At 46.9% G+C, this 14905-nt stretch overlaps 1 protein-coding gene across 5 annotated transcripts in view; it reads left to right on the forward strand.

Annotated features, from left to right (window-relative positions):
* GLRB (glycine receptor beta) overlaps positions 1-14905 on the forward strand; it is a 255060-nt gene that overhangs the window by 159441 nt on the left and 80714 nt on the right. For all 5 annotated transcript variants that reach the window (XR_003858600.1, XR_003858595.1, XR_003858602.1 and 2 more), the window contains 2 exons: positions 11031-11260; positions 11366-11448. Coding sequence is in view for 1 of the 5 variants with exons in the window: in XM_029615712.1 (XP_029471572.1) it covers positions 11031-11260; positions 11366-11448 (313 nt within the window). In the remaining 4 variants the exon portion in view is untranslated. The remainder of the gene's footprint in view (positions 1-11030; positions 11261-11365; positions 11449-14905) is intronic.

The raw sequence follows: 14905 nt of genomic DNA on the forward strand, positions 1-14905 counted from the left end.
GAGAGTCAGCGATACAGTTTTGAATTCCTGGCACATACACTGCGTGTAATGTGATATATCGCAAGCAGATTAGGACTAGGCTCCACAGAAGTGCTATTCCCCCCTCTGATCTTGCTGAAAGCCTGTTGATGGCTTCCACTACTGCCATATTGTCGCATCTGAATACGACGTTCGCGTTGCACAATTGTGTGCCCCAAATGTGTAGTGTGACTACTATGGGGAGGAGCTCGAGGAATGTGATGTCTCTGGTTATTCCCAGAAGATGCCATTCTTGTGGCCATTTCTCCGCACACCATGCCACCTTGAAGTAGATGCCAAAACCTCCTCTGACTGCATCCGTAAAGAATTCCAGGTTGCTGTTGAATCTCGGGGTGGGGGTGTGGGGGTCCTGGCCATATTTATGGTCCTGTTTTATGGCCTTGGTGAGGCCTTCAGGTAACTCCTGAGGTCGCTCATACAAGCCTTATAAATGCCCTGCTCATGGGTATTACCTTACATGCAAAATTTAGTAGTCCAATTAAGGACTGGAATTTCTCCAATGTCGCTTTCTTTGCAAGGGTCATTTGTTGCAATGTGCTTTCAGTTTTTCTACGGGGAGCTTAGATAATCTGGCTTTTGTATCTAATTCAATTGCTAGGAAGACTATTTTTTGGGCTGGTTCTTCTGTCTTGCCTTGTGCCAGTGGAATTCTGAAAATTCCGGTGGTCCTTTGGAAGCTCTCCAGCAAGGCTCTGCATTCCTGCTTGTCCTTGCTAATGAAGAGAAAGTCATCGAGGTAGCTCACGAAGTGTTTTGATCCGGATGTCTATTCTACTACCCAGTGTATGAAGGAACTGAAGTTCTCGAAATAAGAGCATGATGTGGAGCATCCCATTGGGATGCATTTGTCAAAATAGTATTCATTTCTGAATTTAAACCCAGTAGGTGGAATGAACTTGGGTGTACCGGGAGCAGTCTGAAAGCGGACCCGATGTCTACTTTTGCTAGGCAAGCCTGATTGTCCAGGCCTTGGAGGGTCTTTATTGCATGATCTAAAGAGGCATATCTGACCGCACATAGGTGTGGGTTGATCATTTCCCCCCCCCCTACCCTGACTAATCTTCACCCCCCCTCCCCCCCCACCTGCCTTAATTGAATTCAATTAAGGCAGGTAGGCCTACCTGCCTTAATTGAACCCCCTGTTACACTGACTCCTGTAAGTAACCTGCTTAAGCCTGTATATAGTCCTGTAAATAACCCGTTACAGTTTTAATGCTCTAATTTCAATGCCTCCTGCTCTATGTATAATCCTCCTTGTTTCCCCTCCCTGTTGATTGTAATTTTCAGCCTTTAGTTACAATGTGAACCGGTATGATGTATGCATACTAATACCGGTATATAAGAGTTTCAAATAAATGTCATTGATTGAGCTGCCTTCGGGGTATGATAGATTGTATATTAATATGAATTTTCCCGGCTCTTTTTTTGGTTTCACACTGTTGAATGGAATTGGTATCACAGATTGTTGAATGGGGGCTCCTTGAATGGACTCGTGACCCTACCCAGTGTTAGTTTTTGTTTATTTTTTTGTAAGCTACCTTCTCATGTTGTTTTATGGAGGAGGCATTGTGCATGTGGCTGTGTGCCAAGGGGGGTGGGGGGTCATTTCTACATGGGATTATATATCCTGATGTGAAACCTTCCGCTACTTCCTTTGCTTTTTTAACATGCGACTAACGCTCTAGCCAAGGGGCCATCACTTTAATTTTGACTGGGGATGGGGCCAGTTCCGTCAGTATTATGGTTTTAATATGGTGGCATGCGGTTGTCTTTTTGTGTTCTGCAATGAGCGGCCGGGTGTGATCCTCCACATTGGGAGCAAGCATAACGAAAGTTACAGTGGGCCCAGCTGCAGCGCCCGGCATTGAATTGCCTGCACGTTTTGCACTTCCCCGGGGGGCCAGCCTAAGAACTTGTCTCTGGATGTGACATAGCTATAGGGCCACTCGTGGCCAATGGGCTTTTGTGTTGTCATTTCATCCAGCCATAAGTTCACGACCCTTTGCCTCCAAGAGATTGTGCTATCTTCTGCCATGGCTTTATGAAACTTGATGTCGTAGTTGAGCCGTGCCCAAGCTCCATATCTCTTGTGAGCTCTCATGGTCGAGTCAAGATATCTTATGAGATACGGGGACTGTTTGGGCTCCCTTTCTACTGAAACATGTTGCATATATATATATATATATTCTTTGAAAAACTAGTGACATAACCATAAGGTAGATTTTTTTTTATCTGTCGCTATGTGTCAGCTGCTATAACTCATTCGCCCTTCTGAAATATGGCCGCTACTTTTAAATCCCCTTTTTCCTTTTTTTTTTTTTTTCCAGTTTCCAATATGGCTGCCGCCATGTTCTTATTGCTTGTTTCCAACATGGCCGCAGCCATGTTCTTTTTGCCACCACCATGTGATGCTTCCAAGATGGCTCAAAACACACGTGGTGGCGGCCATCTTTTAAGCTGGCTTATAGCACAGTAATAAGGAAGAAAAGTGGCCATCTTGGGGAGGGCAGGAAAAAGAGGATCTGCTCTTCTACTTGTGCCGTGCTGCCGGGGCTCGGGTTACCGCTTGGGGGGGGAGGGGAGGGGGCGTTGCTGCCGGGGCTCGGGTTGCCGCACGGGGGGGGGGGGCGGTCGGGCCACCAACAGCTCTCAGGCTGCCCGTGTGGGTCCCCGTGGAAACATGACTAACTTGTTGGCTGCCTTCTCGCTGCCGTCCATGCCTCTGGACCTCAGCACCATTCCGGGAGCGGAAGGGAAGGGGAGGACGACGGGGGCGGGTAAGTGGTGTCTTAACTTAAGGCGTCGCTTTCGAAATATATTTTTTTTTATTCGTCCGCCCCCTTAGTTGCAGGATCTCCCCGGCTCTTCCTCCCTCCCTCCTGCACAACCGACGCGTGACCCCAACCGGCGCCGTGGAGGAAATTACTGTTGCTTTCGCCAGCGATCCCACAGCCTCCTGCGAATCTCGCCGCCGCTATCGCACTGCACTGAGCTGCCATCTCCGCCAGCGGCTCATTACACCTGGGGACACCGGGAAAGCTGGCTACCAACCGTGCCGGCTATCCAATGGGACTCTCCGGCGGCATGCAAGCTCCCCCAGCTCACCCCTTTTCCCTTTTTTTTTTTTTGCTGCCGCGGGATGTCGTGGAAGCCCTCAACAAGGTCCCAGCACACCGCCTCCCAATCCCTGCAAGCAGTGCAGAGCCTGAGATGGACCTCTGCCGCTGCCTGCTCCCCTCCCACAGTTCTGTTCTTTTTTTTTGTATACCCGAATGCTATCTCCACTGCTCTGCTTTGCTGGATACCCGCTGGAACTGCCGCTGCTGCCTCCAGGAACTGCTGACAAGGTAAGAACTGCTGGTTCTTGGAACTGCTGCCAAGGACGCCTGGTGCTTGCAAAAAAAGGGGGGGAGGTCTTGCTGGTAGGCAGCTTTTAAGCTTCTGCTGGCATCCAATGGCAGCCTTTGTTCCCTCCCCTTTTTGGTCCCTCCCTTCACCTTTCTTTTTGGAGCCTCACCTTTCTTTTCCCTCCCTTCTCTTAATCTCCCTCTCCCCTAACTCCTTCTGCCTGCCCTGCCCTACATCCTTACCTAACTCACCTTCCCCTCCCCTCCCCTCCCCCCCAGCTAGTTTGTCGCCCGCTACCCGACACACATTGTGCCTGCCCACGGACATTCGTCTGTTTTCGCTGGGGACTCACTACACCATTGCAAGCAATGTAATAAAATGATCCCTGAGTCAGCGCTGTCACTTAACTCATGCCCTGACCATGGTGCTAAAAAAGCCGCATTAAAAAAACCTGTGCTAGCATTTCTCCCTTCTAGCGCAGTTCACTGCATTGCCCGTGAATAGATAATCACCATCGTTGCATGCCATTAGCACGTAATTGAATAGAAAAATGTGCCGGTCAGTAAGCGCATTTGTTTTTTGTTTTTGTTTTTTAATTTTATTTTTATAAATATCAATTATATATTCATATTTTTAAATGCATATCAGAAAAGGAGACTTTTAAACATTTTTTTTTTTTGTAATTTTTTATTTAATATTTTACAGAACAAGAACTACAACACACCGTCTCAGGTAAACATTCAACTACACAAGCAGTATGCATACATCCCAGTATACAAATAAACGAATGCTTAATGTGATACATGCCCAAATGTTACATCAATGGACCCTTGGTCATAATAAACAGAAACTTAAGCAACAATGAGTGTGCCTTGAGTTATTGAACAGCTCCCCTGTTTATGTCCTCCCCCGTGTTCCCTCCCCGGACCCCCCCCCCCCGCCCCCCCCCCCCCCCCCCCCCCCCCAGCGATGCTCAGATTAGTCTGCAACCATCTGGCTGGTGGAGAAAGAAAGAAATTGCGCTACTGAATGTGCTTCCATACTTGGTAGGGTTTCCAAATGGCATGAAATTTGCGAACCCGGTCATGAGTAACTGCAGTAAGATATTCCATCTGATATACTCTATCCAATCTGGATAATACCTGTGCGAGAGTAGGCACAGCGTCTCCTTTCCATTTAAAGGCAATTTCACACCTTGTTGCAATAAAGACATGCAACACAAGTCTCCTCAGCTGGTCATCCCCAGTATCTCCCAGTAACCCTAGCAAACAGCCCTTGGGATCTAGCGGAACATCTACCCCCAAGGTATTGGTGATAAACCCAATCACGTCAGCCCATAACCCCTGAATTTTAGTACAAAGCCACCACATATGGAAGAATGTTCCCTTTTCCCCACATTTACGCCAACAACGGTCGCTGAACCGGGGTCGTATACAATGCAATCTTTCCGGTGACATATACCACCTATACATGAGTTTATACCCATTCTCTTTAATAGAAGCAGAAATAGAGCCCCGCCCCACAATCATATGGCATTGGTCCCATTCTTCGTCCGATAGGGGAGTACCCAAATCATTTCCCCAGCGCACTTGGTAACCCATTTGTCCCTGGAAGCCAGTATTGAGAAGCCTATATATGCGTGAGATAGGTTTGGTTACAGGTTTAGCCTGTGCACAGAGCGACTCGTATAGGAACCGTCCCTGTGACCAAGCGCCAGGCGCCCCTTCAGACCAAAGGAAGTGTGTAATTTGGCGGTAGGCATATAGGTCGTTGTGGACTAAACCAAATGTGTTCTGAAACTCTGTTAGGGGAATCAACTGAGACCCCTGATAGAATTGACCAGCCGTGGTAATCCCCAAACGCCGCCATCTCCGGACAAAGCCACCCTCCTGTCCCGGTGGGAATCTAGGATGAAATAAGAAAGTAGTAAGTGGGTATATGCTCTTGTCGCCCGCCATGCGCTCCTTCCATTTTCCCCAGTGCCTCAAAACATGTTGTGTAAACGGGGTTAGTGAATGAAATGTGTCCTTCCCCACGTCTCGACTCCAGACCCGAGAGGTCAATGGCACTGGTTCCGAACTCGCCGACGCTATGGCTACCCATGGTTTGGGAATTCCCGACACATGGCAGCTAACAATCACTCCCAACATGATAGCAGAATAATACCACTGGAGATTAGGAATATTGAGTCCTCCCCGAGCCTTATCTTTATATAAGATATTACGGGATACCCTGGGGGGTTTCCGCTTCCAGATAAACTGGAAAAGTGTAGTGTTTGGAATAGGTAACAAAAGCGGGGCAAAACGTTCATCTTAATGGCTGCCACCCTCCCGAACCAGGTGAGGTCTGACCGGTCCCATCTTCCTAGATCTTGTTGTATACGAGTCAACAAGGCATCGTAATTAAGTTGATATAAGTCAACGATATGGGTCCCAAGTTTGACACCCAGATACTTAATGGCTTCTTTAGCCAACCGAAAAGGCGTCGCCCGCCCCAGCTCAGCATATTGCTCTTGTGACAAAGAAAGATTAAGTAATTCAGATTTTTCAGTGTTTACTTTAAACCCCGATAATTTGCCAAATACTCTCATAGCCTCCAACAGAGGCTGCAATGATATCTCTGGTTGGGCCACTGTAAATAACAAATCATCAGCGAAAAGTGAGAGTTTATATGATACCTCCTGAATAGGGATCCCCGAGATATCTGGGTGCCTCCTGATATGCTCTGCAAACGGTTCCAACGACAGGGCAAATAGTAACGGGGATAATGGGCACCCCTGCCTCGTGCCCCTTTTCACTTCAAAGGGGTCGGAATAGGCCCCGTTGATCTTAATTCGGGCATGTGGGTTCCCGTATAATTTGGTAATCCAAGTGATAAAGTTTTCCCCCAATCCCATGACCTCCATTACGTGAAATAGGTATGGCCAATGCACCCGGTCAAACGCCTTTTCGGCGTCAATCGCAAGTAAAACTGCGGGAATACGATTAGTCTGGGCCCACCACATCAATTCTACCACCCGTCGCACATTGTCCGACGCCAGTCGCCCTGGAATAAACCCGGACTGGTCGCTATGAACCAACCCTGGCGCCACTTTCCCCAACCGGACAGCCAACGCCCTCGCAAAAATTTTCATATCTATATTAATCAAGGATATGGGTCGGTAGGAGCCACAGAGTGTATGATCTCGCCTCGGTTTGGCCAATATGGTTATACCCGCAGTGTTTGCCTCCCGGGATATCGATCCCTCACCACTTAGGGCATTATACATGGACACTAATACGGGTGTCAGTTCCCCACTGAAAGTCTTGTAGAATTTCCCGGTGAGCCCATCCAAGCCCGGGGCCTTCCCAGATTTAAGATCCTTGATAATGAAAGCTATTTCTCCTACCCGAAGTTCACTATTAAGCTGAATCCGCTGTTCATCAGACAAAACTGGAAGAGGTAGTTCCCTGAGATACTGATCTATCTCCGCCTGAGTACTCAATGTTTCTGCATCATATAGAGTACGGTAAAATTTATTGAAGCACTGCCCTATTTCTTGCTGGGTGTATACGTAGCGACCCTGGGGCCCCTTAATCTTAGTAATATTGGTTTGCGCTTCCTTTTCTTTTAGTTTCCTGGCCAGTTGTCTCCCAGCCTTATTTCCCCATTCATAATGTTGTTGCTTCAGTCTTTGTAGCCAAAAGGCAATCTGATCCTTATCCAAGGCCTGGAGCGCCCCTCTAGCCTCCCCTAATTGTCCTATCAGGGCCGGGTCAAGGGTACGCTTATGTTGCAACTCCAACCGAGCTATTTGACCCAACAACTGACTTCTCTCTCTTTCCCTCTTCTTTTTCACATATGAGGCCTGGGCTATAAAGAGACCCCTCACATAGGCCTTCAGACTATCCCATAGGACACCGGGTGTAACTTCCCCATTGTCATTGAGCTCTAGATACTGTACTATTTTAATCTTTAGCTCAGCTACGAAGAGCTTGTCATCCAGCAGCCTATCATTTAGTCGCCAGAATTTCACTCCGGCTTGCGGTCTCCCCAAGTAAAGCTGAATCCAAATTGGAGCATGGTCAGACCATGAGATGATACCAAGATCAGCGTCCCGGATGACCCCCACCAGGGCTTTATCAACCAAAAAGTAGTCAATCCTCGAGTAAGAAGAATGAGGTTTGGAGAAAAAAGTATAATTTCGGGTCGTAGGGTTACGCAGCCGCCAAATATCCACCAGGCCCCTGTCCGCTATCATATTTTTGAGAGCTTGCCGAATATTTTTGCTCCCAACACCTCCCCTGCCCGTGTTGTCCAAGTAAGGGTAGCGGGTAAAATTAAAATCGCCCCCTACTACGAGTTGCCCCTCCGCCCATTCACTAAGAACTGTGGATAGTTTAATAAAAAATGAGACCTGGTCTGTATTTGGAGCATAGACATTCAGTAAAGTAAACACCACTTCATTAATGGTAGCTTTCACTAATATGTATCGTCCCTCCACATCTCTAAGGACTGACAGGATATCCACTACCACATCTTTAGCGAAAAAAATACCCACACCAGTATATTTGTGCTGCACTGTCGCTGCAGCATGATACACTTGAGGGTAACCCACAGAGGTAAGCAAGCGCTCGTGGCGTTTCCTGATATGAGTTTCTTGGCTGAAAAATACATCTGCTTTCAACAGGGCCATCTCCTTAAACATCATCTGGCGTTTATGAAAAGTATTAAGGCCCTTCACATTCAAGGAAACAATTTTTAGCAGCCCCATATTACCACAAAATGAACTGAACTCTATCTGCTTGCCAGACCCCCCTCCGCACTGATAGCATATTACCAACATACCCATATACTGAAGCACACCAGCCACCAGATAGATTGACTTTACACTCCCCAAACCCTCCCCCCCTCCCCCCCGCCCCTCCCAACCTGCAACCACTCTCCACCATGTGGTTCAATCCCTGAGAGAGCTGACGTTTCCCGCCGCGCTGAACCAGCCCCTCCTCCACCCCCATTCAGTATCATAACTGAAAATTGTCTTCCCCCACCCTTAAAGTCACTATACCCCTCCCGCTGCCACAGAACCGATAACATAACTCAGAACAGATAATGACTAACAGTTAAATCTGGAAATGCAAGACTATGCAGCCCAGAACACCTGAAGTATTATTGGAGCCCGCAGGCCCGCCACTCCCAGCTTGCCCAGCTGAGTGTCAGATATCCCAAGCACTCCCGCCACCAGTGTCCTATCCAGGTGTTTCAAGGTCAGGAGCTCCTCCCGATCTCCGGCTCAGCCGACCCCTGCCCGTGTCCACTCGCTGCCACCTGGACCGCTGTCCTCTGCGCTGCCCCCCATCCTCCAGTTTATCCGTGCGCTCGGTTACGCTGGGGTCTGGAAGTCCTGCAGCTCTCAGGATATCCTCGGCTTCCATAACTTGATGAACTCTGGAGGTGACGCCCTCAATGGCAAATTGTAATCCGAAGGGGAAAAGCCATCTGTATCTGATATTGTGGTCTCTCAGGATGCGTACCACATCACGGAAGGCTCGCCTCTTCTTTATGGTGGAGACAGCTAAATCCTGGAATATTTCAATTTTATGTCCCTTCCATGTTACCGTGCCCAGGCCCCTGGCAGCCTGTGCCACTCGTTCCTTCACCAAGAAGCTGTGGAAGCACACAATTATGTCACGTGGCAAGTTATTTCTGGGAGTGCTATAAATCCTGTGGGCTCGCTCCAGCACTACCTCTCTGGGACCCTCCGCTTTGCCCTCTGGATCCAGAAGTTGAGCGCATATGCTTTGCACGATCATTGCACAGTCTTGGTACTCCTCCCCTTCTGGGACGCCCCGAAACCGGAGATTGACCCTTCGCGCCCTGTTTTCTAAGTCCTCCACCTGGCGCTGAAGGTCTTCCTGTAACTCTTGCACCTTCCCTTGCTCTTCTTGCAGTCTGGCCAGCTCAGTCTGCGTCTCCTGCAGCCCCACCTCCGTCTCGTTCACCCTGGAGCCGAGATCGCTAACCTCTTTCTGGATGCCTGCTATCAGGACTCCCATCTCCTCCCTATATCGGGCCACATCTCCCCTCAGCTCTTGAAACCACATTCGAAATTCAGGGCGGGTAGGTACCTCCATATCGCTGATCTCATCCCCACTTCTGACCTGCTCCTCCGGAGGGTCCGCGGGATCGCGTGCCGGCGCCATTTTGTTTCCCTCCTCGCTGTTCAGAGCCGCAGCCGTGGACGCCGCTGCAAAGGAAAACCTGTTCAAATCCGGTTTTTTCCGCGGTGTGGTCATCGCGGGGTTCTGGCGCTGCAAATCGCTGTGTTTTGAAGATTTTTCGCTCGGTAATGTTCGCGATGGGGGAGGATTGTTGAGGGCGGAGGAGAGAGCACTGAGTTCAGGCGGCCATATCTGCGGGTGACGTCACCGCTCTCTCGACTTTTAAACATTTTAACATAAATTCAATTCAATCCGACTTTTAAACAAACATTAACAATCTGCAACTTTTCAAGTCCACATTATGGAATGGGGGGAGGATATTTGAACCTCATTGAAAACCCCCCAAAACAATATAATAAAAGACTGACTAGACTGATGTACAGAGAGGTTTATACATAATTTGCGTACGCATATTACAGTAAGTGCATTTGTCCGTGCTTTTTCCCCACGCACAAAACCCTTATTACATATCTATATAGGGCTTTGTGCGGGAAAATGCTCGTACAAAACGCAGTAGATACAGCGCAGCTTATTACATCTCTCCCTATATCTTTGAATTCAAAATCGTATGCAAAATCCATGATTTGATAAAGAAGACTGTCAAGCTACAAAATTCTGTAGTTAAAGCAATAGAAAAGAAATGGGGATCTCTATTTTTATCTGCTTTAAATCTGTAGTGAGTAAGAATTAGAAGTTTAGTGGTAGCAGGAACTGGGAAATGACTATAAGCAGCCACACTTCAATCTTTTGACAATTTTACTTATAGTAACATCTTTATTCAATGTAACGCCACAGCTGCGACTGTTCTGTTTCAATGGAAACCGATTTGATTTGATGTTTTTATCAAGAATGTCGGTATATAAATATTATAAATAAATAAATAAAATCTAAAATCTTTCACCTTTCCATCACTTGCATTACACTAGTGAACTTCTAATATGGTTTCACATAAATAGATTGTTATAGAGCGTTGCGTTTACCTTAAAATGTCATCATGATCATAGATGCCAGAATAGCATATGTTAAATACAGTAGCAGCAATGCATAGGAGGAGATGGACATCCTCCCTTAATCCAAATTTGTCAACATATTTTTCTGTATCTCCAAAAAATGTCTACATACTGAGCTATCTATAAAGTACTACAGCATGTTGCTTGAAGATGTTGTTATTGGGAATATGTATAAGTAGACATTGAAGCAGTTTGAGTCCACAACTTTAAAATCAGCTAATTCAAGATGACTATCACTTGGCAGCTCATGTTTTAATTATAGGAGGTAATACTGAAGAAAGTACACACTTCGGTTAAGCTAGCTGATTTTTTTGTTTTGTTTTGATGAAACAGGACTAAATTATTTTGTATTCTGTATTTGTTCCTTAAAAACTATTTTTAAATCTGAATGATTTTCATATGTATTTGATATGTCTTTATAATTTCTTACCAGGATTACAGAGTCAACATCTTCTTAAGACAGAGGTGGAATGACCCAAGACTTAAACTGCCCACTGATTTTAGAGGCTCAGAATCACTGACTGTGGATCCTACAATGTTTAAATGTCTTTGGAAGCCTGACTTGTTTTTTGCAAATGAAAAAAGTGCTAACTTCCATGATGTTACCCAAGATAATATTCTTCTGTTTATATTTCGCGATGGAGATGTGTTAGTCAGCATGAGGTACCTGTTATTAAAATTGCCAATTTGGGGTATTTGTTGTTTGCTGAAATAAATATGATGATTCAAGAATTTTTAATTTTACAAACTTTGTGCTTGAAATTCCAGATTATCTATTACTTTGTCATGCCCTTTGGATTTGACTTTGTTCCCCATGGACACTCAGCGCTGCAAGATGCAACTGGAGAGCTGTATGTAAACCAGTTTTTACATATATGAATTACTTTATATGTTGATTCTATTCTCTAGTGTTTTGTAGAAATAAGATTTATTGAGATCTGAACTGCACTTTCTTATCTGATGGGGTAGATCCTGGCTCCGACATTTTTCCGGTTAGGCAGACAGGAGCCCCTGGGAGCCCCCATTTTTTATTTTTGGCTGTTTTTAGAGGAGGGATTTTTTTTAAATTTTGTTTTTTTTTGTATTAATTAAATGATTCAAGCAATCCATGAACCAAAATTTGTTGGGGAAAAAAACTACTGAAAATAAAATAAATATTTTTTCCCTGCACATCGCTAATGGTGACCCCTCTCCTGTCTGGCACTTGGACCTTTCTATCTGGGCCACCTTGGCTTTCACAGTCAAACCTGGTGTTGCGCCACTGATGCTTCAGTTTTCACGTAGATAAGCAGGATGAATTAGCCATGCTGTCTGGGACATCCTCCGGTCCTGTAGGTGGCAGAGCTCTCAAAGTAAAGTTCTGAGTCTTGCTGTAGTGTGTGCCTGCTTGGTACCTTCCCCCCCACCTTCCTGAGTCTGCTCAGTCCGTTTTTTCCGCGAGCCTGACAGCACACGGAGCTCTCGTTCTCCTCTCAGCTTATTCTGTGAAAAAAAAAGAATTGTGAAAAAAAGAGGTTTATTTTAACCTTATTGCCTCTTCCAGTACTTAGGCTTAACTACTTCTCTACAAATTCGTCGTACTCTGACAGAAAATGCCTTGTCCAGGCTTCAAATTCTGTAATTGTGGGAAAATAATGTCGGTTACAGATAGACATACCTCCTGTTATATTTGCCTAGGCCCTCAACACGACCAGGCTAACTGTGCAGACTGTGGATGCATGTCCCCTAGAGCACAGAGGTAGCATGCAGCCAAGATCCAAGAATTAAAGCAGGCTGCGTCAGGATCATATGCCCCCTCTGAGGACTCGGCACGATCCTCCATGGGACCTCCCCATGCGTCGAAGGAGTCAGTGCGTCCACGGGTGGCTTCAGTCGGTCATTCTGCTTCGACTGCGTCGACCACCAAGAAGCTCCCATCGACGCCAAAGCATAGTGCGGGCGACGCATCCACTGCGTTGAAGAGGGCAGCAATGTCGATCGACATAGAAGCGTCGACCGGCATCGGTGCTCCGACGCATCATCATCGACGCACAGACGCATCCAGCGCAAGCAAGTCAAGCCATGCTTCGGGATTGAAGCATGGACATAAAACTTCGACGCTCCAAAGCACTACAGTGTCGACTCATCACCATAAGTCACTATTATCGACTCCATCGATGCAAAAGCCTCAAAAACAACCAAAGAAACACATTTCTGGCCATAAGAGGCAAAAAGAGCCATCGCCTCTTTTGATTGTGGCTGAAGATCCTTTGTCTTCTCCCCCTGATGCATCCTCACCGTCTCCCCCATCCGACCATGAGGAGCATTTACGTAAGAGGCCACGTAAAACATCACGCTCAGGGAGCAAGATGCCTATTCTGCCACCGCAAGCTCCACTATGAGGTGCAACACAGGATATACAACCTCAGGAGACATTGGCCTCCCAGGCAATATCACAAATTTCCTTAATCATGGCACAATTTTTGACACCGGTAGCAGATCAGGGAGGACGCCTGCCAGAACCATCACAGGAAGCTCCAATATCGCCTCAAGACAGCCCCAGGTCTGGTCCGGCCCCGGCATCACCTTCTCCTCCTCAGGCTGACTAATCGCCTCTGTCATCTTCACCTGGCTTTTCAACTGGATACCCTTCAGACCCCCCAGATGATCAGCCAGAACCAGTCTCGCCTCCCGAAGACCTCACTTATTCGAAATTCCTTGAGAAAGTGGGCCAAACACTAAACATCGAAACCAAGCGGCTGCCGGATCCAAGAGCAGTTGTTCTTGGATTATTAAAGGTTTTTGACACTCCAGCAGAAACAACTGCACTTCCATCTCATGAGGTGCTGGATGCAGTAATGAAAAGAGCCTGGGAAACACTGCTATCAGGCCCCTCAACTTCAAGAAAATTGGAGTTAAAATATCGAATGCAACAGTTTTCCTATTATTCACATATTAAACTGCCTCATGCCTCAGTAGTGGTAGAGTCAGCAATGCAAAAGGCCCGTAAGTCAAGGCCACATTCAAATGCCCCTCCAGGTTGAGACTCCAAATACATGGATGATTTTGGTAAGCGAGCATACCAATCAGGTATGCTTAATGCAAAAATCCAACAACATCAGTTTGCAATTACCCAATACCTGTTCGAGTCCTTACAAGCCTTGAAGACTAAGTTTCAGGAGGGATCTCCTGATCAGCACCTCCCTGAGGAGTTCCATCATATGAAAGAGGGTTTGAGACATCTCATCCGTACAGTATATGAAGGGTTTGAGACATCTGTGAAGTCCATGGCAAATGCCTTTGCAGCAAGAAGACTTGCATGGCTGAGGGCAAGCGCCATTAGAGAAGATGTCCATGAGAAGTTAGCAAACCTCCCCTGCTTGCTGGACAATTTATTTGGTGACCAGTTCCGGGAGACGGTGGCTCAATTAAAAGAGCAAATATTAGCTGTACAATAGCTAACTACTCCATCGGATTTTTCAACCTCCAGACGGTAGTATACATCTTAACGCAAGCCACAATATCAGCGTCGACCCTTCAGGTCTTATCCACCTTCACGTCCTCTGTACTACTCCTCACCCTCAGACATCGCAACCACAGAGACCTAGACAAATTCAGAGGCTCCAAAACAACCTCGGACTCCTCAGGATCAAAATCCGCCAAAACTATCACAGGGTTTTTAGGGAAACCCAAACCACTGCTACCACTTCCAGTTGGAGGCAGGTTAGTCCACTTCTTACCTGCATGGGACGCCATCACAACCGACCTCTGGGTATTAAAAATAATAAAGGAAGGTCACTCCCTCAACTTCCAATCCTTCCCCCCCCCCCCATGCCACACTTGGTACGCACTAGGCAACAAAGCACGCATTCCCATCAAATGCACCTGGAGATCACCAGCCTACTACAACAGCAGTGCATACACGAACTATCTGTACCGCACCATCACACAGGTTTTTCTCACAGGACAAGCAGGATGGTAGTCCTCACATATGGGTGACATCACAGGATGGAGCCCAGTCACAGAACACTTTTGTCAAAGTTTCCAGAACTTTGACTGGCCCCTACTGGGCATGCCCAGCATGGCACTAACCCTGCAGCCAGCAGGGGTCCCCCTTCAGTCTTCTTTTTTCCGTGCAGCAGTAGCCTCGCGGTTAAGGAGCTCTGCAGAGATTCCTGACAGGAATTTTCCTCACAGAATTACTAAAAGTTAATTTGCCCCACAGGGTTCCCTCCTTTAACTTTTTCAAGCCGCGGTACTCTGGTAAGTTTTTACCCGTTTTCGTCGATTCCCGTTGAGTTTGGCCCTCGCGACCTACTGACCGTCAAC

Source organism: Rhinatrema bivittatum, chromosome 1 (assembly GCF_901001135.1).
Source record: "Rhinatrema bivittatum chromosome 1, aRhiBiv1.1, whole genome shotgun sequence".
Classification (NCBI taxonomy): domain Eukaryota; kingdom Metazoa; phylum Chordata; class Amphibia; order Gymnophiona; family Rhinatrematidae; genus Rhinatrema; species Rhinatrema bivittatum.